The sequence below is a fragment of the Telopea speciosissima genome, chromosome 11, assembly GCF_018873765.1.
Source record: "Telopea speciosissima isolate NSW1024214 ecotype Mountain lineage chromosome 11, Tspe_v1, whole genome shotgun sequence".
In the NCBI taxonomy this organism is placed as follows: domain Eukaryota; kingdom Viridiplantae; phylum Streptophyta; class Magnoliopsida; order Proteales; family Proteaceae; genus Telopea; species Telopea speciosissima.
Genome location: NC_057926.1, coordinates 43,189,928 through 43,212,468, shown reverse-complemented (window position 1 = coordinate 43,212,468; position 22,541 = coordinate 43,189,928). Strand labels below are relative to the sequence as shown.

The 22,541-nt window shown below is 36.5% G+C and overlaps 2 protein-coding genes across 3 annotated transcripts; one reads left to right on the top strand and one right to left on the bottom strand.

Annotated features, from left to right (window-relative positions):
* Positions 1-1,500: 1,500 nt before the first annotated feature.
* LOC122646562 (ABC transporter C family member 3-like) lies at positions 1,501-21,072 on the top strand. 2 transcript variants are annotated; one of them, XM_043840135.1, is made up of 11 exons: positions 1,871-3,502; positions 3,805-3,891; positions 3,980-4,618; positions 4,724-4,888; positions 10,072-10,366; positions 10,480-10,688; positions 10,831-11,136; positions 11,556-11,619; positions 11,847-12,086; positions 12,212-12,330; positions 21,061-21,072. In XM_043840135.1, the coding sequence occupies exons 1-10, from the start codon at positions 1,871-1,873 to the stop codon at positions 12,310-12,312; spliced, it is 3,738 nt and encodes a 1,245-aa protein (XP_043696070.1). In that variant the 3' UTR covers positions 12,313-12,330; positions 21,061-21,072. The 2 variants fall into 2 exon arrangements, with proteins under 2 accessions (XP_043696071.1, XP_043696070.1); XM_043840136.1 differs by lacking the exon at positions 21,061-21,072 and having other exon boundaries at positions 1,501-3,502; positions 12,212-12,466.
* LOC122645160 (putative disease resistance RPP13-like protein 3) lies at positions 17,989-20,557 on the bottom strand. Its single transcript, XM_043838495.1, has 9 exons — positions 20,393-20,557; positions 20,148-20,310; positions 19,996-20,076; positions 19,764-19,908; positions 19,396-19,580; positions 19,005-19,310; positions 18,737-18,885; positions 18,191-18,318; positions 17,989-18,106 (listed from the first exon to the last, which is right to left on the bottom strand). Exons 1-9 carry the CDS (start codon positions 20,555-20,557, stop codon positions 17,989-17,991), a joined length of 1,440 nt encoding a protein of 479 aa, XP_043694430.1.
* Positions 21,073-22,541: the final 1,469 nt, after the last annotated feature.

Here is a 22,541-nt window from a genome sequence, read left to right as displayed (position 1 = left end):
CTTACATAATTTGTATTATAATTTAGGAGTGGTAAAGTATAACTATTACCTTAAGAATGTGGTTATTGTACATAATAAATGAATTTCTATCTACCTTATTAAATGGATTGAAACAAGTGAACTTGGTAAATAACTCAATAAAATCAGATAGTGTGTGGTAAGTTGCAGTGTTGTATAACTAGTTGTGTTTTTAGCGCCTATAAAATGTGGTTATCATATATAAAAAATGAAATCTTATTGCTCGTATGAGATGGATTGGAATGAGTCACTTATTTGACTCAATCCAAGTATTAATTAATAGATAAAATCAGGTTGAGTGTGGTTAGTTACAGTATTATGCAACTAGGATTCCCCCCAACCCTCACATTCGATGTCTTCAAATTGTCATCAATGGTTTGGCAAGGTTTCTTACAAAAAGATTACTGTGTCTCAACATTTCATAGTTCTATCCCTAGAAATTTGTGTTGTTGATGTTGTTTCTATGGTTACATTATTTGGAACTTTGTACATGGATATTCTATTATTTTGAAAATTTAGTATTTATTTTCTTTTTCTTTTTCTCTAGAAATCAACTGCAATGTGTCACTTGGTTCTCCTTTGATATGAGTTATTTGCCTTTCCTTGAAATTTTTTTTTCAATATGTTAATTCTATAGTATTTATTAATTTATTTAATCTCATATTATTATAGTTTTGTTGTCTCAATTGATGTTCTTAATTGAAATAGAATAAATCATATATAACTGCAGCTTCTTCCATTCTTGATTTTCTATGAAAGCTTTACTAATTCTTCATTTATCTTTATATATTTTTAAACATTTATGTTCTCTCTGTTCATTAACAGGTTAAACTACTTTTAAGGGTGATATTCAGACTCCATTATTGGTCTAAGTCTTTCAAGAACATATGAGATGGAAATGATTGGTATTTATATGATACACGATTTTTTTTTTGTAATCGGGCCTTTATCAAATCAAAATGTGGGAAAGCTGATAAGATTTGGATTGAACCTGCCTAAACTGAGTCACCAAATCAAAATGTGGGAAAGTTGATAGGATTTGGATTGGACCTACCTAAGTTAAGTCACCAAATTACAAACAGAAGAGAAGAAAATAAAGTTTGCAAACATGGATGCTTTTGAAGAATCAAAGAACAATATGACAATATGGAGATTCTTTTCACAGCCTTCTACAACCATTTTACTACATTGGTTTTCTGCTTCTTCACACCTAATTTTGTTACTAGTTTTATCCATTTTCTGGGCTCGCAAGAGACATACGACGCCTAAACTTGAAAATTCAAAACCAATGTTGAAGAATACATACTTTTTCTACTATTGGTCGGTAATTTTATCTTGCATGGGTCTGTCTTTTATTGATCTTCTCCTATGCATGTCAAACTACCTTTCTGGGTGTAGACATGGTTGGTCTGATCTAAAGATTGTTGCCCAATTGGATTTTGCATTCAGATTGTTCACTTGGTTTGTGATCTCTGTTTACTTGCACGTCTTGTTTTCTCATTCAAGTGAACATAGATTTCCCATTCTGCTAAGGATTTGGTGGGTCTTCTACTTCCTAATGTCATGTTCCTGTCTTGTTATACATCTTGACTTGTATTGGAAACATTCATCCTTGCCATGCCTACTATGGGTCTCTGATGTTGTATCCATTATTTTTGGTTTGTTCTTTTCCTTTGCTGGGTTGTTTGGCAAGAGCCAAGAAGATGGAGATTCTCAACTTTTGGAGCCTCTTTTGAAAGTTAGTGACAATCAAAACAGTGGTGAAGACGGACAAACATCAAGTGTTAATGGGGAGAAGACTATAATTCCTTATGCAAATGCCAATCTTTTTAGTATTTTTACTTTCTCTTGGATGGGCCCTTTGCTTGGACTCGGGAATAAAAGAACACTAGACCTTGATGATCTTCCTCAGCTTGCCGATTGTGATAGTGCCAATGTCGTCTTTGCTCGTTTTAGAAATAAACTTGAATATGATGGAAATGGTGATCAAGTAAGCACACTCAAGTTGGTGAAGGCATTAATTCTCTTAATGTGGAAAGAAATTCTATGGACGGCTTTATTATCCATTGTATGCACATTGGCTTCTTATGTTGGACCATACCTTATTGATGCTTTTGTTCAGTATCTCAATAGCCCTCATCAGCTAAAACATAAAGGCTACGGACTAGTGTTTATTTTCTTTCTTTCAAAGCTCATAAGGTGCCTCTCAGAGAGGCATTTGTTCTTTAAATTGCGAAATATGGCAATTAGGGTCCGTGCTGCCTTATTCTCAATAATTTATAAGAAGGGTCTCAAGCTTTCAAGTCAATCAAAGCAGGACCACACTAGTGGGGAGAACATTAATTTGATGAGCGTTGATGTTGAAAGGATTAGCTTTTTCAGTTGGTACTTACACGATATATGGAGGGTACCTGTTCAGATTGTTTTAGCATTGTTAGTCTTGTATAAGAGCCTTGGAATTGCTTCACTTGTAGCTTTTATTGTCACCATGATTTTGATGTTAGCAAATGTTCCATTGGAAAAATTACAAGAAAATTTTCAAGGGGAATTGATGGGTTCAAAAGATCAAAGGATGAAGGTAACATCTGAGGCATTGAGGAATATGAGGATTTTGAAGCTCCAAGGCTGGGAGATGAAGTTCTTGGCAAAGATAATTAAGCTCAGGAACTTTGAAACAAGATGGTTAAAAAAATTAATTTATTCATCAGCTTTGACTGCTTTTGTCTACTCATCTGCTCCCATGTTTATTTCTATGATAACCTTTGGTTTTTGTATTATTATGGGAATTCCGCTACAGTCAGGGAAGATTCTATCTGCACTTGCAACATTTGAGATATTACAAGTGCCCATTTATAGTCTCCCAGACACAATCTCAATGACAGTCCAGACTAAAGTTTCCCTCGATAGGATAGCCTTATTCCTCTGTCTCGATGATCTTCATCCAAATATAGTACAACAATTTCCAAGAGATGGTGGCGATATTGCAGTTGAGATAGTTAAAGGGAATTTCTCTTGGAACCTTCATTCCCTTAATTTCACATTAAATGATCTTAATTTTCCAGTATCCCATGGTATGAGAGTGGCTGTTTGTGGTTTTGTTGGGTCAGGAAAATCGAGCCTACTTTCATGCATAATGGGGGAAGTACCGAAGGTATCTGGAATCATTCAATTGAATGGGACAAAGGCCTATGTTGCACAATCACCATGGATACAGAGTGGTAAGATAGTAGATAATATATTGTTTGGTAAGAAAATGGACAAGGATAGGTATGAAATGGTCCTTGAAGCATGTTCATTGAAGAAAGACCTAGAATTATGTGCCTTTGGGGACCAGACTATCATAGGAGAGAGAGGAGTCAACCTGAGTGGTGGACAAAAGCAACGAATCCAGATTGCACGTGCTCTTTATCATGATGCTGATATTTATTTGTTTGATGATCCTTTTAGTGCAGTGGATGCTCAAACAGGAATTCATCTATTTAAGGTAACTGCTTTCTGACCTCTACTTCCAAAGCTTTCCTTGATAAAATTGGCTTGAAGCTATACATCTCATTGCTTACTTCACAATTTTGTTTACCAGAAACTGAGTTTGATCTAAAAATTGATTGAAGAAGAATGAATCTTGGTTGTCTAAACAAACATAGAAACATATGATATTAAGCGATGCATGTTCTTGCAATGTTATTTGTCATTATGAAATGTAAATTACATTAATATATATAACTATAAGTAACTGGAGATTATGCTTTTAATGCCTGATTGTTAATATCTAAACTTCTATAACAGGAGTGTTTGCTGGGAATTTTGGGTTCAAAAACAGTAATTTATGTTACTCATCAAATAGAGTTTTTACCTTCTGCTGATCTTATCCTGGTAAAAATATATCATTTTTTTTTTCCCAACTTCACGTCCCTCAACTTAGTTAATTTAAACTGATTAATTAACTTCTCTTGTTTGACAGATTATGAGAGATGAAAAAATTACTCAAGCAGGAAAGTATGAAGAAATTCTTAGTTCAGGAACTGACTTTATGGAATTAGTAGGTGCACATAAGAAAGCTTTGGCAGACCTTAATTTTGTCGAAAGTGGGGCTACTTTAGATAATTTAAATAATGGTGAGGAAGATCGTAATATGTTATCTAGCAAAAAGTCTATACAAGATGATGAGGAAACAGAACCTAAAAAAAAACTTCTTGAGTCAGAAGGGCAGCTTGTCCAAGAAGAAAAGAGAGAAATGGGTGAAGTTGGTCTTTCAATATATTGGAAGTATATTACCGCTGTATATAAAGGGGCTTTTGTACCATTAATATTGTTGGCACAAATTCTTTTTCAGCTTCTCTTAATATTCAGTAGTTTCTGGATTGTGTTGTCTACTCCCATTTTAAAGGATATGAGACCTCATATTACAAGATCCACTCTTATCTTTGTTTATGTTGCTTTGATCCTTGGAAGCTCTCTTTGTGCACTTATAAGGTCTATGCTCATTGTTACTGTTGGATACAAGACAGCCACTCTACTCTTCAACAAAATGCATTTACGAATTTTTCATGCTCCCATTTCATTTTTTGATTCTACTCCAAGTGGAAGGATTCTAAATCGGGTTAGTAAATATGCTTAGTTACTCTTAAGGTCCAAATGATCTTGTTTGATCATCATGAAGTTTATATAATTTTAAATTCTAAATAAATTTTATTTTTGTATGCAGGCATCTATAGATCAAAGTGCAGTTGATAACTCTATTCCACGTCAAATTGAAGAACTTCTTATCTCAGTCATAGGATTCATAGGAACTATTGCAGTAATGTCACATGTTGCATGGCAAATGTTAATAGTTTTTATTCCGATGACTGTGACATGCATCTGGTACCAGGTAATTCAGTAGCCACTTCCACTTCTAATGAGTACAATTGCAAATCAAACTCAATCATATTTTTCTTATAGTATTTTTTTTTTTTGTAAATATTTTTCTCATAGTTAACAGGCCATAATACAAGTTGGTTCAACTTTTGTTTAATCAATGAAATTGGAATTTGCTTTCTTCATACAAAAATTGATTTAATATTGGATGCAAATATGCTTTGATATTAAAGTGGTTATTAAACCTTAGAATTCTTCTTGAATTTATAAAGAATAGGCACAAGAAATCCATTTTTCTAATCACACATTTTCATGCAAATTAGTAACAACTTACAGTCTTTAACTTATAAAAAAATTGTGAGTTGAAAGAATAAAACTATAGTTTTGAATGCCTAAGTGTTTGGTCTCCATATTTTTTATTCAAGGTGCCATGACAGAAAATAGGAGGAAAAGGGGAAATTTTAGGAGATTCAAGGGAATAGGAAGAAAAATGGGGGAGGTCGGAAGAAAAACCAGAAAGAGAATGGAAAAAAGAAAAGAAAAAAAAGGGGAATAGTTGTAGCTGCCACTACCACTAGAAGATCGCAGTGGCAACCACTACCATCACCATCTACTGCCATAAAGAAGATGAAGAATGCCCTCTCATATTTCTATGTAAAAAGGTTAGAATTCATTATTTTACACATATGCCCCTATAAAATAAAAATGAATATAACATGACTTGACCACCTAGGTGCCTAGCCACCATCTAAGCTCACACTGATATGGCAATATGGACCAAATAAAGCCAATATTGTTAAAGTGCAAAGTATACCTAAAGTGACGTGGGTGTGCTTTTGATACGTGTAAAATATTTTAGATACATATGGATAAAATAAAATATGGCATATTAGTTCTGTTAGTAGCCCCGATCCATTAAAACCCATACTACAAATTAGTTAATATTTAACAAAAGATAACAATTAATAAAGGGAGAAGGTTTTCTGATATAGCAATCGACATAACAAACCAATGGTTGGGTGCCTACTTCTGTCACGTGGTAGATTAGATTGAGATGAAATTTTATTGACAAGTAGACCTCAAAGTCCCCTACTCATATGTCAAGTTTCAACCCAAACGAAGTTGTCCATGTGGCAAACAGATTGTTGATTTTGAAATGGGTGTAGGGGACTATCAATTGGGTGCATAAACATAAATGGAAGGGTATGACATTATATAGAGGTAAATAATTGAATTTATTAAAAGAAAATGATTGAATTTTGGTCTAAAATTTAACATGTGGTCTATTTAGATCATCTCCAAGGTATCCAACTGTCAGATTTATCACTTGATCCTTTCATGTGGTTGAATTAGCTGTCATGACCAAGGAGGTCCTTACCTGGCCTATCGACTAGGGAAATTTTTGCAAATAATGAATCGATAAATATTTTTCATTTTAAACTACTGTGTATAAATTAGTAGATAACTTAAAATATATATATATATATATATATGTAAAATTTTAAATCAAGAAATAATTCTCAATAACTAAATATTAAAGATTAAAGGAAAATGTCCATTACAAGCTTGACTAAGATCCTTGTAAGATCCTGACTACAAGCTTATGCGTATGTTTGGTTGTACATGCTATCAATTTTAACGGTCGTATCAGTCCCACAAGTTGGATTATTGCAGTGCTCAATGCATTTTTCTTGGATTATTGCAGTGATCAATGCATTTTTCTTGGCTATAGTCTCAAACACCATGGGTAGCGCTGCTACAACCCAAGTACAGGGATGGTTTATACCTCTCGACATGTTGTCTTTGATTAGACATTAATTGTTCCCATTTAATGTGCAACCACCACTGACCACCGAGCCTCACATCAGTCGAGGGAAACCTGTGCAACTTGGGTAAATACCCCTATCTCCCCCTACACTCTCCCCCACTCAGCTAGTAGGCTCTACCTGCGGTCCACTCCCCCACCCTCTACCTGACCAACCGGATGTCTTACCCAGTCCAACACCACCGTCCCAACTAGCTCCCACATCCTCCTCTCCTTTGGTACCTCAATTGGTTACCAATTCTCATCGCATGATCACCCGTTCCAAAGATAGAACTCGTAAACCGTGGATTCTCTATGCAACCAAATGCCCTCTCATCACCGCTCTCCACACCACTATCGTCCCTGAGCTTACATGCTTTCTAATGCAAATAATTCTACTCTTCAGAGGAATGGAACTTGATCTCTTGATCCTCCCCCATCCCGCTGCAATCTTGTTGGATGCAAATGGGTGTATTGGGTCAAACAGAAACTAGACGGTTCTTTTTACAACTATAAAGCATGTCTGGTAGTGAAGGGGTTTCACCAACAGAATGGTATTGGTTATGAGGACATCTTCAGCCCTGTTATCAAACTGACAATTGCTCGCATTGTTCTCACCATAGCAGTAAGCCGTAATCAGCCCATTCAGCAACTTGATGTACAAAATAACTTCCTTCATAGGGTTCTTGACGAAGTAGTTTACATGACACAACCTCTAGGTTTTGTGGATCCTTAATACCCGAATCATGTCTGCCATTTACACAAAGCCTTGTATGGCCTCAAATAGGCGCCTCGAGCTTGGTTCCAACAGTTCACAAACTCTCTATTAGAGCTTGGCTTCATCAGCTCCACGGCTGATAGCTCCCTCTTTGTGTATAGTCATAATGACATCCTCGTTCATCTACTTCTATATGTTGATGACATTGTTCTTACAAGAAATTTGCCCTTTATACTCCAAGCTTTCATTAAACATTTGAGTGGATAGTTCAGTATGAAAGACCTTGGACATCTCCATTATTTTCTTGGTGTTCATGCAACCCATGATACTACGGGGCTACATCTCTTACAAACAAAGTATGTCACTGACCTCCGGATGTAAACGGATTGAATACGATTGGATAGTGGCATTATCATATTCGTAACTAATTATATTCGGACGGATTCAGATAATATCATATCCCTTGACATCTTTACCGTTTTGTTGATGAGGGTTAGGGTTGAGACTTGATAGTTTAGCTACTACCCTATTAGTTTGATTTTATCTTGTATTTATTTTAATAAATATGTGATTCTATGTATCACAATGCATAAAACAATACACATAAACCAATAGAAAAACTAGAGAAAGAATCACATTATCTTAATTTATAAAATTATAAAAATAAAAATAAAAACTTAATCAGATAGACAGACACAAAGACACATTTCAGACATTTTATTACTATCGAATTGCTAAACGAATTTGATAATAATCGGTCGGATAGGCAGATTATCATATTCGTATCCGATTAGTTTTCGAACGGATTTGGATTCTCCTAAACAGATACGAACGCAGATCGAATACAGATTTTTGAATATTCGTTGACATCCTTAATTCACAAGACAGACATGGTTGGTACGAAACCGGCCTCTTCCCCTATCTCATCTAGCTCCAAGCTCTATACCCATGATGGTGATCCTCTTGATAATGATGCTCTCCATAGAAGTACTATTGGTGCATAACAGTATCTAGCTCTCATGTACCCTGACATCATCTACTCAGTGAATCAAGTTTGCCAGCACATGCACTACCCGCGCACTACCCTTTGGCTTGCGGTCAAGCACATTCTACACTACTTAAAGGGCAACATCAATCATGGCTTACACATTTATAAGGGTCCTCTCTCACCGATCTCGGCGTACTCCGATGTCAACTGGGCCAGTGATGTTGATGAAGACTGCTCACTCACTAATTTCTGCATCTACATGTGTCCCAATTTAATTTTGTGGTCTGCTAAAAAGCAACTTGTCGTGTCCAAGTCCAGCACGGAATCTGAGTATCGTGTCCAAGTCCAGCACAGAATCTTAATATCTTCATTTCCAATGTTCCCACACTTTGGAGTGATAACATTGGTACCACAAGTCTAGTTGCGAACCCTATCTTTCATGCTAGAACAAAGCATATCGAGGTCAATTATCATTTTATCTGCGATGATGTCACTCACAAGGACATGAAGGTTCAATATATCTCACTCAAGATCAAATTGCTGATCTCTTCACCAAGGGGTTGACGACACCACGATTAAAAAAACTACGTGACAAATTCACTATGACCGACTGTCCCATGAATTTGAGGGGGATATTAGATGAGTCACACACTCACGCCCAGTTAACGCCTGAGTTGACCATATCAATCTTGAGTTTATTTTTATCCTTATCCCCATTGTACATTCCTATTCTGTTTAAAATTTTTTATATGGTTTCCTTGCGAAGGAAATGGATTAGCTCAAATCAAAGAGTAATCCACTACTTTATACTTGAATTTAAACCAATATTTTTCTACATAAAATACACAAGTTCTCAACATCTTGTAGCTGCTTTAGTCAAACCAACTATTAGATAGCTATTCCCCATTTGGATTACACATGTGTCAAGTATTGGAGTTAATCCCTATTGTATGGCCACAATGTTTGGACTTCTATCCCTATATTTTCATTTATTGAACTGAAGTTGCCCAAAGTTGCGAAAAGCTTAATTCTCAACCCATCGATGTGCAAATTTGATAGGTGGTGATTTGGACAAGCCATAGTGACAAAATTGAGCCCTATTGGAACTGCCATGTGGCAGATTTTTGGGCACTCAAGAGAATCCTATTTAAGTGGACTACCTAGGAACCACTACTGCATTGTTAATTAGATGATATTTTTCAATGGGAACTCTTCTTCTTTCCTCCCCTTCTATATTTCCTTTCCACTTCCCTTTTTTCTTTCCACCTTTCCTTTACACCCCTCTTTCTTTCCTAAGTGAAGCATTTGGGCTATGCCTTACACTAAGCATGCAAAAGCATTACATTTACCCTAAGTAAAGTAACTAGGATGCACTATGCTGCATTTTTCTGCTAAACTACACAATCATGTGCTTTTGGCAATAATGAATAAGGCCATACTGTTTAGTACATCATTAGGAACTAAACATGCAATTGTAATCATTCAAAAGAGAACAATGGAAGGAAATAAAAAAGAATAAGATATTTTCCTACAATTTCATCCATAATAATGGTGTCACTATCAACTATCCAAATGTAAGCAACTTACATTAAGAAATCTCTGATAAAAAAATCCTACATCATTTTCTTACAATGTACCTAATTTCTTTCTTCTTCTTTTTTTATTTTTATAAAACTTGTCTTGTAGCAATACTACAAATCTACAGCACGAGAACTATCGCGGTTGGCTGGAGTATGCCAGGCTCCAATTATACAACATTTTGCTGAATCTAGTTTAGGTTCAGCTACAATCAGGTGTTTCGATCAAGAAGAAAGGTTTATGAAGACAAACCTTAAGTTGGTGGATGGGTTTTCGCGGCCCAAATTTTATTTCTCTGGTGCAATGGAGTGGTTATGCTTCCGTATGGATATGTTGGCATCTGTCACATATGCCGTTTCTTTGGTTTTTTTCATCTTAATGCCGAAGGGGGTACTCAGTCCTGGTAAAAAGTTAAACTTTAGATCTTATAAAATCATCCTTTAGGGAAACCATGATTGATTTCTCATATGAAAGCTTGTTTTTTAATTTATTTTGTTTCCTTTTTCTCTCTTAAAGGTGTTGTGGGTTTAGCAGTGACATATGGACTTGATTTTAGTTTGCATGGGGTTGTATGGGATCTTAACAGAGTTGAGAATATAATTATATCTGTTGAAAGAATACTACAGTACACATGCATCCCTAGTGAACCCCTTCTGTTGGTAGACGAAAATAAGCCAGGTTGTGAATGGCCATCACAAGGGAAAATCGATATTGTTGATCTGCAGGTAATCCCCTCAAGTCTTATCTCCTTATTAATTTTCTCGTTTTATGGAATATACCCTATGAAGCTTAATGTTGTTGGACTATTTTTCCTACTCTTATGGAATTCTACTAAGCTTCATGATTGATTATTTAATATTCATGTAGGTCCGGTATGCTCCACACCTTCCGCTTGTCTTGCGAGGTATCAAATGTACTTTCCCCGGAGGGATGAAGATTGGAATCGTTGGGCGAACAGGAAGTGGTAAATCAACTCTTGTACAGACTCTCTTTCGTATGCTTGAACCTACAACCGGTCAAATTTCACTAGATGATATCAACATCTCCAAGATCGGTCTTCATGACTTGCGATCAAGATTGAGCATTATCCCGCAAGACCCAACAATGTTTGAAGGGACTCTAAGAAGCAATCTTGACCCACTTGAAGAGTACACTGATGAACAGATCTGGGAGGTAGGCCTATTTTATTTGATGAATAATATTTATCAATGACATAGGGATGTACATATTTCCTCTTGTTGGTGACTTTCACACAAAACAAACATATCGCAATTGACAGTTGGGTCATATATTTCTATGCCTCCTTTCTCGTGACTGTCTTTTTGTTTTTCAATTTTTTAAATCATTTATACTAAGATATTGAAATAATTTCATTGGATGAATTGGATCATCTTTGAATCAATTTTTGGCCTAAGAGATGGTCTTGCTTGGAACCCCAAAAGTGCATTATTTTACTACTTTGTTTTCATTTTCACTTGGCATCTCCTTGTTCAGTTCATCTTTTGCTTAGCCCATTTTTAATTAATGAACAGTTCTATGTCATATTGAATAATGCAAGGTGATAAGCTGACTTGGACTTTTTATCGTCATAGGCTTTAGATAGATGTCAACTTGGTGATGAAGTTAAAAAGAAGGAAGGGAAGCTTGATTTTGCAGGTTGGTTTCTTCTTATATTCACTCTGTACCAAAATTTCTCAACATCAATTTATCCTTGCATTAGTGCACAATCTTATCAAAATTCTTATGCTATGATATATCTAACTTCTATTGCACAATCCAATCCCCAGCCCCCAACCCCTTTTCTAACAAAAATAAGGGGAAAGAAAGTTAATTAAAACAAGATCTTGAATAACTAACTCATTTTCATATCATTATTTCCATAGTGACCGAGAATGGAGAGAATTGGAGCATGGGTCAAAGGCAACTAGTCTGTTTAGGGCGGGTATTACTTAAGAAAAGCAAAGTGTTAGTACTAGACGAAGCTACTGCATCAGTGGATACTGCAACTGACTATCTAATTCAGCAAACGCTTAAGCAACACTTCTCAAGGTCTACTGTTATCACAATTGCACATAGGATAACATCAATTCTTAATATTGATATGGTCCTACTTCTCGATTATGGTTAGTACCTCTTAATTAGTACCCACACCATAATCAAATGGTTTCACTTGAGTTTGGTAATACGTCTTCTCATCCTTTAATGGTTCTTTCCCAATCAAATTGACATGTTTTCTTGTCTTAAACAGGCCTTGTACTAGAATATGATTCCCCAGCCAAATTGCTAGAGAACAAGTCATCATCATTTGCAAAGCTTGTTAGGGAGTATACTCAAAGATGTAGTTCCTAGTTTTTGAAAGACTAAGTAGTTGAGGTTTAAATGTTCAAATGTAAGCATGTTGTATTAGACTGAGGTGCATTGCTATCTTGAGTATAACAAAATTTGTTTGGAAAGATAGTGGAATAGATATCAAGGCTGCTTGTAATCATTTGAGTTGGTATTGACATTCAACTGATGTCATAAATTACAGTTTTAATGGCTGTAATTGGTTGACCAAAAAAAAGAAGAAGGTGTAATTGTAAAAGTGAATTTCAAATTTTGTTTGTTACCTATATCTTCGTTCGCAACTTTTTTGGATAGTAAATGCCATTTCTTGGGTGTATAGGCACTCTGGTAGTTGGATCAAAATGTCCTTTTTACTATGGGCGTAGTTGGACATAAAGTTGAGATGCCTTGAGAAAGGGTAAAACCATTATCGACCTTACCCTAGCTATCTGTATACTGTAGCGCGGCGGTGTTTTTTATTCGATGTATGCAAGGTCCATTGTGGGTGTTGTAAGTGCCGGGGATAAAGTGAAATGAAACTTTTCTACCACTGGGATTTTCAGGCTATACCTTTTGTAGAGATATCTTTTGGTTCAATTAAGGAAAACTTAAAGGGCCACCTTTAGGATGGATCTTTAGGATCATACCACTTGGTCAAAACTTGTCCATTAGATTGGAATCTTCTAATTAAGCTTTTCTATAAAAGAATAACTTAGGCTCAAATCTTAATTTGCATGTCACAATTAAGAATGAGATTTGAGTAGAGAAAAAGAGAGTTGCTTTCTCTTCCTCAAGTTAGGGTTTAGAGCATTGAAGGTGGTATCATCATAATGGAGTTCATGACCTAGTGCTACATTCCTTTGGAGGAACATGTCACTTATGAGTTCTAGGTAACCTCGTGCTACAGGATTTTGTTATGCATGTATTCATTGAGTTCCTTGGTCTACGATTTTTGTATGAGATACTTGAATTGAAACGTTTCCGTGGAGCTCTTCAGTGCAGTTGTGGTAATTCTTTGCCAAATAAATTGATGTCAACCTGAAAGGCAGATGATGAAGAATTTTTTAAGTGGTAACTTGTCAGGTTGTGTTTTGTTTCTTTTGTACTTCTGGACACCTATCTATTACAGTTTACTAAATATTCTGTACCATATGGTCTTTATAGTCTGTTAATGTTGGAATATATAATCCAGAATACCGAGGGGGTATTCTGATCCTTTCGGGCTTGCTTAGTTGTTAAGTTATTAGGATTAGATTGCTGCTCTTATTGAGTCAACTAGTTAGGGGTATTTTTGTCTATTTATGTCCCTTTGTAATATTTCCCTCTTATTATAAACAGAGGGGCTCACCTATCAATGAAATCAAGTCATTCTATTCTCTCATTCTCTCTTTCTAACTCACGGTTCTGCTAACATGGTATCAGAGCCAACTCTGATCTAGGTTAGAAAGAAGAAAAAAAAAATTTCTTTCTTTCATCACCTTCTGCGTCCTTTCTCTCTCTCTCTCTCGGTTTCTCCTTCTTCTGGTTTTAAGCTTTTCTTCTTTATAAGAGGGTAGCACTAATGAGAAAAACCTAAACCAATGATTTAGTTGCTGCCCTCCCATAACCTACCTATCTCTTTTTTATAATTTTCCAATCAAAAACTGCTGGAACCATCTCTGCGATTTGGAGTTTCCCATAATTCTTTGGAGATCAGATTCCTACCACCATGGAAAGCTGATCTTCCATTATTGGAGCTCCCTCTACCTTAGTCCATAGTTCTCTTTCCCTTTATTTCTTCTTCATCTTTCATTAACCATTCCAACCTTTATACACCCAATCGATCTCACCTTTTCAGGGTTTTTCAAAACCCTGACTCCAATCGAAACTGGGGTTACTATTCTCTGTTCATGCTGATTTTTTGTGGGTTTCTTTCCTCCATTACAAGGACCACTCGACCTAAATATTGCACATTTCCAAGTTTATTTTTAAGACCCTACCCCAATCGATCTCTACTTTTTAGGGTTCAGGGTTTTCCAAAACCCTGACACAAGTTGATTATTAGGTTAGGGAGGTTTGCTGCTGATGTGGTTTTTTGAAGGTGTTTCGATCATTAAGAGAGGAAATCTACTTCAACTATTCATGGCTTGAAGAAGTACTTTTACCTACGATAGCTGCTGCCCTATTTTTTTTCCTGTACTTTTTGGTGTTTCTCCCTCTTGAAGATCAAGTCTCAAACACTACAAGAGATTGGTTGTTCGTATTGGAGATCCATTCAAGCAGCTGATGATAGTAACTATTACCAGAAATCATCACACTTTGACAAGTCATTGTCAGTTTTTTTTTAAGCCCCCTACCCTCCAATCGATCTCAATTTTTAGGGGTTTTACAAAACCCTGACTATAATTGATCTAAGGGTTAGGGCAGTCCTCTCTTGCTGATTTTTTTAGGAGAGTTTTATCACCATTAGAGGAGTACTCAACTCAAGTTTCAGCATCATTCATAGAGGTTTTTAACAAAATTAAGGTTTCTTCCTTATGGTTAACTTCTAAAACTATCAACCTATTTTTTCCTAGTTCATATGTGGCTGGCTGCATCATTTACTATTGGATCTGCTGAGTTATTGTCTTCTATTTGCTGGTTCTATTGAGCTTTCATTCATCCCTTGCTGGTTCTGTTGATTGGCCTCTGTAAGCATGACTGGTTAATTTGTGAAGCTTTTCTACAAGTTTATATTTAGCATACTTTGGGAGAATGCTCCAAGCATTATTGTTCTCTAATTCAGATTTGATCCAAGTTTTCTAGCAGTTTATTACATCAATTCTGCCCAGATATCTTCATTAGTTCTATTCAGCATATGGGAGTTTATAGATTGGAGTTTTGCACACTGGTCCTTCCTTGTTTGAAGATTGATCAAGCCTTGAAGATTGGAGCCTTTCCTTATTCCAAATCAGATATGCTTTTTTTACTTTAAATCAGATCCGAATATTGGAGTTTAGTGTTCGATTCTCTTCTGCAGGAGTTTCCATTTAAGAAGTTTATTTGGTCGATTGAAGAAGGTTGAAAATTGATATGTTGCATTACTCCATGATTCTTTATCCCACTGCGTCTTCAATTACCCATATCCCATACCATACCTTTGGCATTTACCCATAACAACTTTGAAAGTTTATGGAATACTCTAACTTGCCATTCCTTCCTTTTTCCACACCTATAGCACCTTTGCAGAATTTTGGAAGTTTATACTTTTACACTCTCTTACATCATATCCGTTATTTGTCCATGTGTATTACTATATGTGGGGGGGGGATTATGTACAATACACTTGCAGACATTGCAGAATGCAGAACTTACAGGAACATTGGTGAAAAACATAGAAGATCAATTTTCTCCACTATTGTCATTGGGTATCCTTCGTTATTAGGTTGAGTTTACCGTAAGGGGGAGATTGAAGTTTTGAAGTGTATTGAAGATATTTGGTTGTTGCCTGCCTATTTAAGGGTTTACAATTGGGTTGATTCAGTTGTTTCCGCTACCTAATTCAATTTATTCCGTTGCTTGCTGCCTTAGTTTTTCACTTTCAAGATTTTATGTCACTATGACAATCTGAGATTTATCACTGGACCGCTATTGAAGATTGGCGAAAGCTTTGCTAATCAAGTCTGCCCAGTTTTTTGAAGATCAATTATTTCAAGTTCTTGAAGGTTTATTTGGGAGCTTCATTCATCTGTCAAGCTGGACTCTATTGCAACTCTATTTCTTCCCATTTTATTCAAGTTGGGCATCAGTGCCTTATGTACGCCAACTTGAGGGGGAGTGTTAGAATGTTGGAGTTTTTTTTTTATTAGTTCAAGCTGGAGCTTCTTTTTACTTATATGTATAATCCAGCTTGAGGGGGAGTGTTGGAATATGTAATCCAGAATATCGTGGGGGTATTCTAGTCCTTTTGCTCTTGCTTAGTTGTTAAGTTATTAGGATTAGATTGCTGCTCTTATTGAGTCAGCTAGTTAGGGGTATTTTTATCTATTTATGTCCCTTTGTAACATTTCCCTCTATTACAAATAGAGGGGCTTACCTATCAATGAAATCAAGCCATTCTATTCTCTCATTCTCTCTTTCTAACTCACGGTTCTGCTAACAGTTAATGGAAACCCTAGTTCAACATGCACAAAGTTGGAAAGGCTACACATTCATGCCATTTTACATACCCGACCCTAAATAGCACAATATCTTGTACTAAATGTTCATATCCAAACCCCTGTAACATATGCATATGGCATATAGCTTATGGTTTAAATAAAATCTTCCATTCTGATTTGATTCTAGAAACTCTATAGCTTCACAAACTAATTTGTTAACAAGCTCTCAAAACCATTCTGTATGCTGGCTCAGTTTGATTGTTGAAGATCCTTTTTCTTCTTTCCATAAGCATCAGGTGCCAATGGTAAGATAATTGCAGTGAAGGTTCAAGCACTTGATTTATGCCTCATTAAACTATATGTTCATGCAAGTTTTTGGCCCGAGTATAGCCTCTTCTTCCTGGTCTTATGATTTGAGACCGACAAAATAGTAGATCGATCTAGAAATGTTGACGACCATGAAGATATATATCCATTACTTAGATGGTTTCCATTTGGTAATTTCTTAGTTACCTGATCAGAGATGCCATAATGCGGCCATACCAATTTGCTCAAATGCAAGGATCTTTTCCCAACTTTGATCCATGAGAAGAGGGGGAGGTGGAAGAGCCATTAAAAGATTATAGCTTCCTTGCCAACAAAACTGTAGGAAAAATAAGAAGGGCACATTGCCTATGATCTGACCATCATAGATGATATTGGAGGGTAGAGTAATGGAATAAGGGAGAAAGGATTAAATGATCATAACAGAATACTTTACTATATGAGTATATTAGAGCAATCTTCCATGTGAGAGGGTAGAAGGATAGAATAGTCACATTAGAGAACTCTGCCATTTGAGAGGGTTTTAGGCAAAATGGTCATATTATAAAAATTTGCCATGTGAGCATGAAAGGAAGTCGATGCATGGCCTCAACATATATCACTTCATATTTAAGAAAAATCCATAGCCAACCAAAACACTAAGAACACCAAAAATATTATACAACTGAACAACATCAATGGCTGAATATGGCCAGAAAAAAAGAATAAAGGCTACAGGCTAATCCCTCAATCAATATAAACTTTCCTCAGAGGTACAAAGTAAAGAAGAGGAAAAAGTAATGGAAGAAAATATTAACTAACTTCTCAATCTGGGACTTGAGAAATTTTAACTGTTCTGGAGTAGCATGTTATGATTCAAGAATCTGGGAAGGGATTCAAGAACCATAGCAGGGGATTTTCTCACTATTTCGAGTAAGTGAGGGACTCCTAAGAAAGGGGGAACAGAGAGAGACTAAACTATTTTCTTCCATCTTTTCATGCTCAATGAATACAAGGAAATCCCTTTTGTAGGGGTAATACAACCAACCCTTTGTAACAACAATCTAACTAATCAACAAACAATCTAATTAATCTAATCAACTAATCTAATCATATCTCCTAATTCCACATTCATAACATAGCAGCTGATTTTGAGAACTGGCTCCTATGAGTTACTTCCCTAACATTAAGAGAAGATATGTGTTTAATCTTTTCCCAATATTCTCCACCTTTTTTCACCCTCTCATTGAAATTCTTTGACATCACTATAGTGAGTTCCTCAAGGGTTCTTATATGTCTCAACCCATCTGGAAGCATTTTTAACTAATAGATCATTTTGATATTTAAAAACCTCAGCATAGGCAATGCTCCTTTTTCCACCATCCATACCTCTAAACCTAAGTAAACAAACAAGAGATAATGACTCAAGTTTTGAAAACCCTCCTGCAGAACAAATCATTTTGTCTCCATTAAAAGAGTACCAATCCAAGGTGAGGTCCCTCAGGTTGGGTAGCTTCTCAAGTGTTACCATCGGATCATCGGTTAGATGTAATGAATCCAACTGTAGGCTGGTGAGATTTGGTGGGAAATCAATATGTTCAGGTAGCTTCTTCATAGCCCCAATTAACACCATATCATAGAGATGTAAATGGTTTGAAAATGAAGGGAGAAGCAGGGGTGACCAGTCATGTTGTTTCAACCATAGAACTCAAAATTGAACCAATCTCGTTAGTGCCCAATATAATGATCCAACTCCATATGACCCCTTGAGTGCTGCATTTCTCCTAATCCGCAGGTCTCTAAGATTGATCAACATGTCAAGACCACCCATTATCCAACTACTTGCATGTAGCCATAGTGTTTGGAGATTTTTAAGAAGTTTGATGGGTGGTGGAGAATGAGTAGTTTTAACAATGATAATGCAGATAAGATGTCTTAATTGATCTAGTTTGAGTATTGCAATGGGTAAGCACTCAACTTTGGTTTGATATAGATCTAGTGTTTGTAGGTTTTGGGAGGTGACCTACCCAAGATGGAAGAATCTGAATGTTTGTTCTTCGTAAGCTCAAATACTTCAGAAGGATGAGCTTTTCAATTTCCTTGGGTAGGGTTGAAATCCCTGGTACACCCTCTAGATCCAACACCCTCAGTAGTTCAAAATGTCTATTAATTGAACCTGGGTATTCAGTGAAACAAAGAAATGAATGGAGAAGATCTCGAGCATCGCGCGTGGAGGAGGAGATTGTTGGGGTTCCATACGGAAGGCGGAAGTAATAATGTCATCATCATACATACAATTGCAAGGGTGGAAGGCTAGCCAACGATAGCCTTTCGAAGATTCCAAACAGTAATTCCAAGAAATGTTGAGAAACTTGTCTTTCTTAGCTTCTGAAATAGCCAAATCTCGAAGTAGACCATGAATACGACATAATTCAGGTGCTTCATTAGATCTCCATTTCACAACTTGAATCATGTTCCTTTGGATTAGCTCTGCAAGACAATCAGAAGCCACATCTTCCATGGTTTCATCCACTCGTGATTGTAAAAATCCCTCAGCAACCCATAATCGAATCAATTTATCATAATGAATCTCATAACCATCTGGAAATAGACAAAAAAAGGAAACAAGATTTCAAGTAATAAGGTAATTCAATGTCACTCAAAGCTAATACCTTTTGGCAATTACTTGATTCTTGATTCCCATTCCAATTCACACTCTCAAGTAATTTTGTCATCACAGCAACTGTCTTCCCTTTTGTAGATAAGAGACCCCCCAATACGACAATAGAAAGCGGTAATCTATCACACTTGGTAACAATTTTCTTTGCTAGATCCTTAGTATCTTTGGGTAGATTTACTTCTTCACTTCCTCTGATCGAAGGTCGGAAAACTGTAAGCTTGGGATAGATTAAAGAGAGCCCTTCCCGCACCACAAAAAGGCGATAGAAGTCGAGTGTTGGTCACCACTCGCAATGAACAAGTATCCAAGCATGCGAACCCATTAATCAATCCCCTTAAGCTACCTATTTTGGATGAAGTGAAAAGTCTACATACACAATCAAGTAGCTCTTATTTTTCAATTTTTCATAGAGACTTCTCTCCAATTCTCCCTCCTTCAACTGCAAGTCCCTTTTCTCCACATCTGTCAGCTCTACAACTTGTTTTAACATGCCCTGCAGAAGATCTCCTACTCTATATTCTTATGAAATATAAACCCAAACAAGACAATCAAAATGTCTTTCAATATCCCTTCTATTGTAAATTTTTCTAGCAAGAGTAGTCTTACCTGATCCACATATTCCTACAATTGAAACAACACCAAGCTTTCCTTGAGGCTCATCTCTCATCAGAATTTTTGCTACCTCATCTGCTTCATTTTGTAAATCCATTATATTAAATTATAAACAATAGGATATCTCCTTCCATTAAAGGCCAAACCTTCTTGTGCAGTTTCCTCATCATCTATAGATTGAATCTCATACCTCAATCTATCAAATGCAAGCTTATTGAACCTTCTTTTGATCTCTTCAATTTGCTTTCCTAATTTGTGTTGAGTAATGACTTTGTTGGGTAATCCCTTTATCTTCCACACAACATTTCGCTGCCGTTTTTTTCGTTACTTTATCCAAGAAGACATCAATGAGATCCTCAACTTCTAAAGCCAAGTATCTAATTTGGCTCACCCATTCTTTTACTCCTTCATTTTCTTGGGATCTCATATCGGCATTCCTTAAAGGAGGACTGATCAATATCAGTTCTCTATGGAGAGAATCAACTTCTTCCTCCACTCCTTCAAGCAAACAAGCCTCATCTGCAAGCAGCATTCCCAGTTTCTGTATAGGAGCCATGACAACAATCTCTGCCAATTTTTTTTTCAACTTTCTGATGGATCTCAGACCTTCTATTACAACTCTCTGTTCTGGGTTCTCTCTTTTCCTGATCTTTAGTTGAGTCTTTTTGGTTTTGATTGACCTGAGATGTGGTAGTGCACCTCTTATTGTAATGGAACCTCTAATTTTCCAACTAAAAACTAAGAAATGGTGGGAAGTGCTCTTAACATGTTTCCCAGTAAGGTATAATCCAAATGAAGTTTTGACTCTTTTATTTATTTTTTTAAGTTTTCATTCGAACATCAGAAGAATAGTGGTTACTTCGCTTGGTCCTGTGTCTGGGCATAGGATCCGTGCATCGCACGCGATCGGATAGCGTTTTTCTTTTCCTCAATTTATTTAATTGCCTGCAAGGCTTCTAGAGCCTGCACGTGTGCACAGGCCAATGGGAGTGCGTGCACAATCATTGATTTGGGCAGGATTTCCGCCTTTTCATGGAACTAGGGCGGTGTTTTCCACAGGGACAGGAGCAGTTTTGTGTCTAGGTGCAAGAGTCATGTAGGCCACGCGACTAGGTAGCGTTCTTTTTTCCCTTTATATAATTATTAACGTAATTTATTAATGGACTTAGGGAGTAACTGTTCACGACTTGGGATGAGATTGGACATCTCATTTGTATGGTTGTTACACCATGTGTACCTAAAAATGGAGATTTTAAGGCATAAATATGAATGTACATTTAACCAGATCATACGAGAATCTGATTTTAAAATTTAATAATTGTTTCTTTTTTAACCAATAACTGTTTGTTGCTATGCCGAAACAAACGGAGCCTAATTGACAAATTGTTAAACCGAAAAACTAATCAAATATTAAAAAAGCTTAAAATAAGGAGAGAGAGAGAAAGAGAGAGTGAGAGAGTTTTGACCCTTACTATTTCAATCTGTTGTTCTCCTCTCTTTTTTCCTTGCTCTCTCATTTCTCATGTCGTTTTGTTTCCATTGAATTTAATTGACTTTTTTCCCAAAAAAAATTTAATTGACCTCACACTCTTTTTGGATATGGAGAATTTAATTAATAAATACGATGAAATAATTTACATCCTATAATATTTTCTTCCATTCCAGCCACCCTGGAGAAGAGTGGTGATATCAATTGAAAGGCCAACATCTCTAGGCTTTATCGCATCCATTCTTCTATGATTCCAGCTCATGTTCGCGTATGTGAGCGCACGAGAAGAGCTCTCAACTATTCAGATGGTATCCACTTTTATGGGACCCACATGGATGGATTCCATCTGAACAACTGGGAGTTGTTCTTGTACGCTCACATACGTGAACGTGAGCCCAACTCTTCTTTTGTGTGTGTATATGTGGGGGGGGGGGGGATGTAATGGAGTTGTTCTGCAACTCTCGTGGTGTTAGTGCAAGGTATCGAAACGGGTATCGGTCAACTCAGAAACTGATATGGTATCGGATCGGTATCAGTAAGGATTGATCATAGCGGACAAATTTGCCTTTAATTCTTTTTAAGAAATAGGCTTATAACTAATTTACCCCTAGTTTGTACTGTGTCACCAATATGCTATTGGCCACGATATTGGTCACCTTCAAAACCATGTAATATTAGCCGTATCGGGCAATCCGATACCGATACCTCAAACCATGACAACTCTGGTGGAAAGAAGTTGTAAAAGGAAAGCGATTATATCAAACCTATTACTTATTTATTTTGGAGGCGATGTTCTCCCGGGAGTGCATTTGGGAGGGACAATGGCAGGATTTCTGTCATTCAAGGGAGTGGGCTGGTCATTTTGCCCACCCCATGTGTCTGGGCGCATCCTGTGCCCCAAGAACATTATCCCTCAGTTGAAAATAATCAGTTTAATTTCGATTTGCAGCCATTACATTTGAACCGAACTGAAACCAAACCAAATAAACAGAAACCAAACCAGATAAATAAGGTCGAACCGCTTTACACTCCCACTCACTCAAAGCCGTTA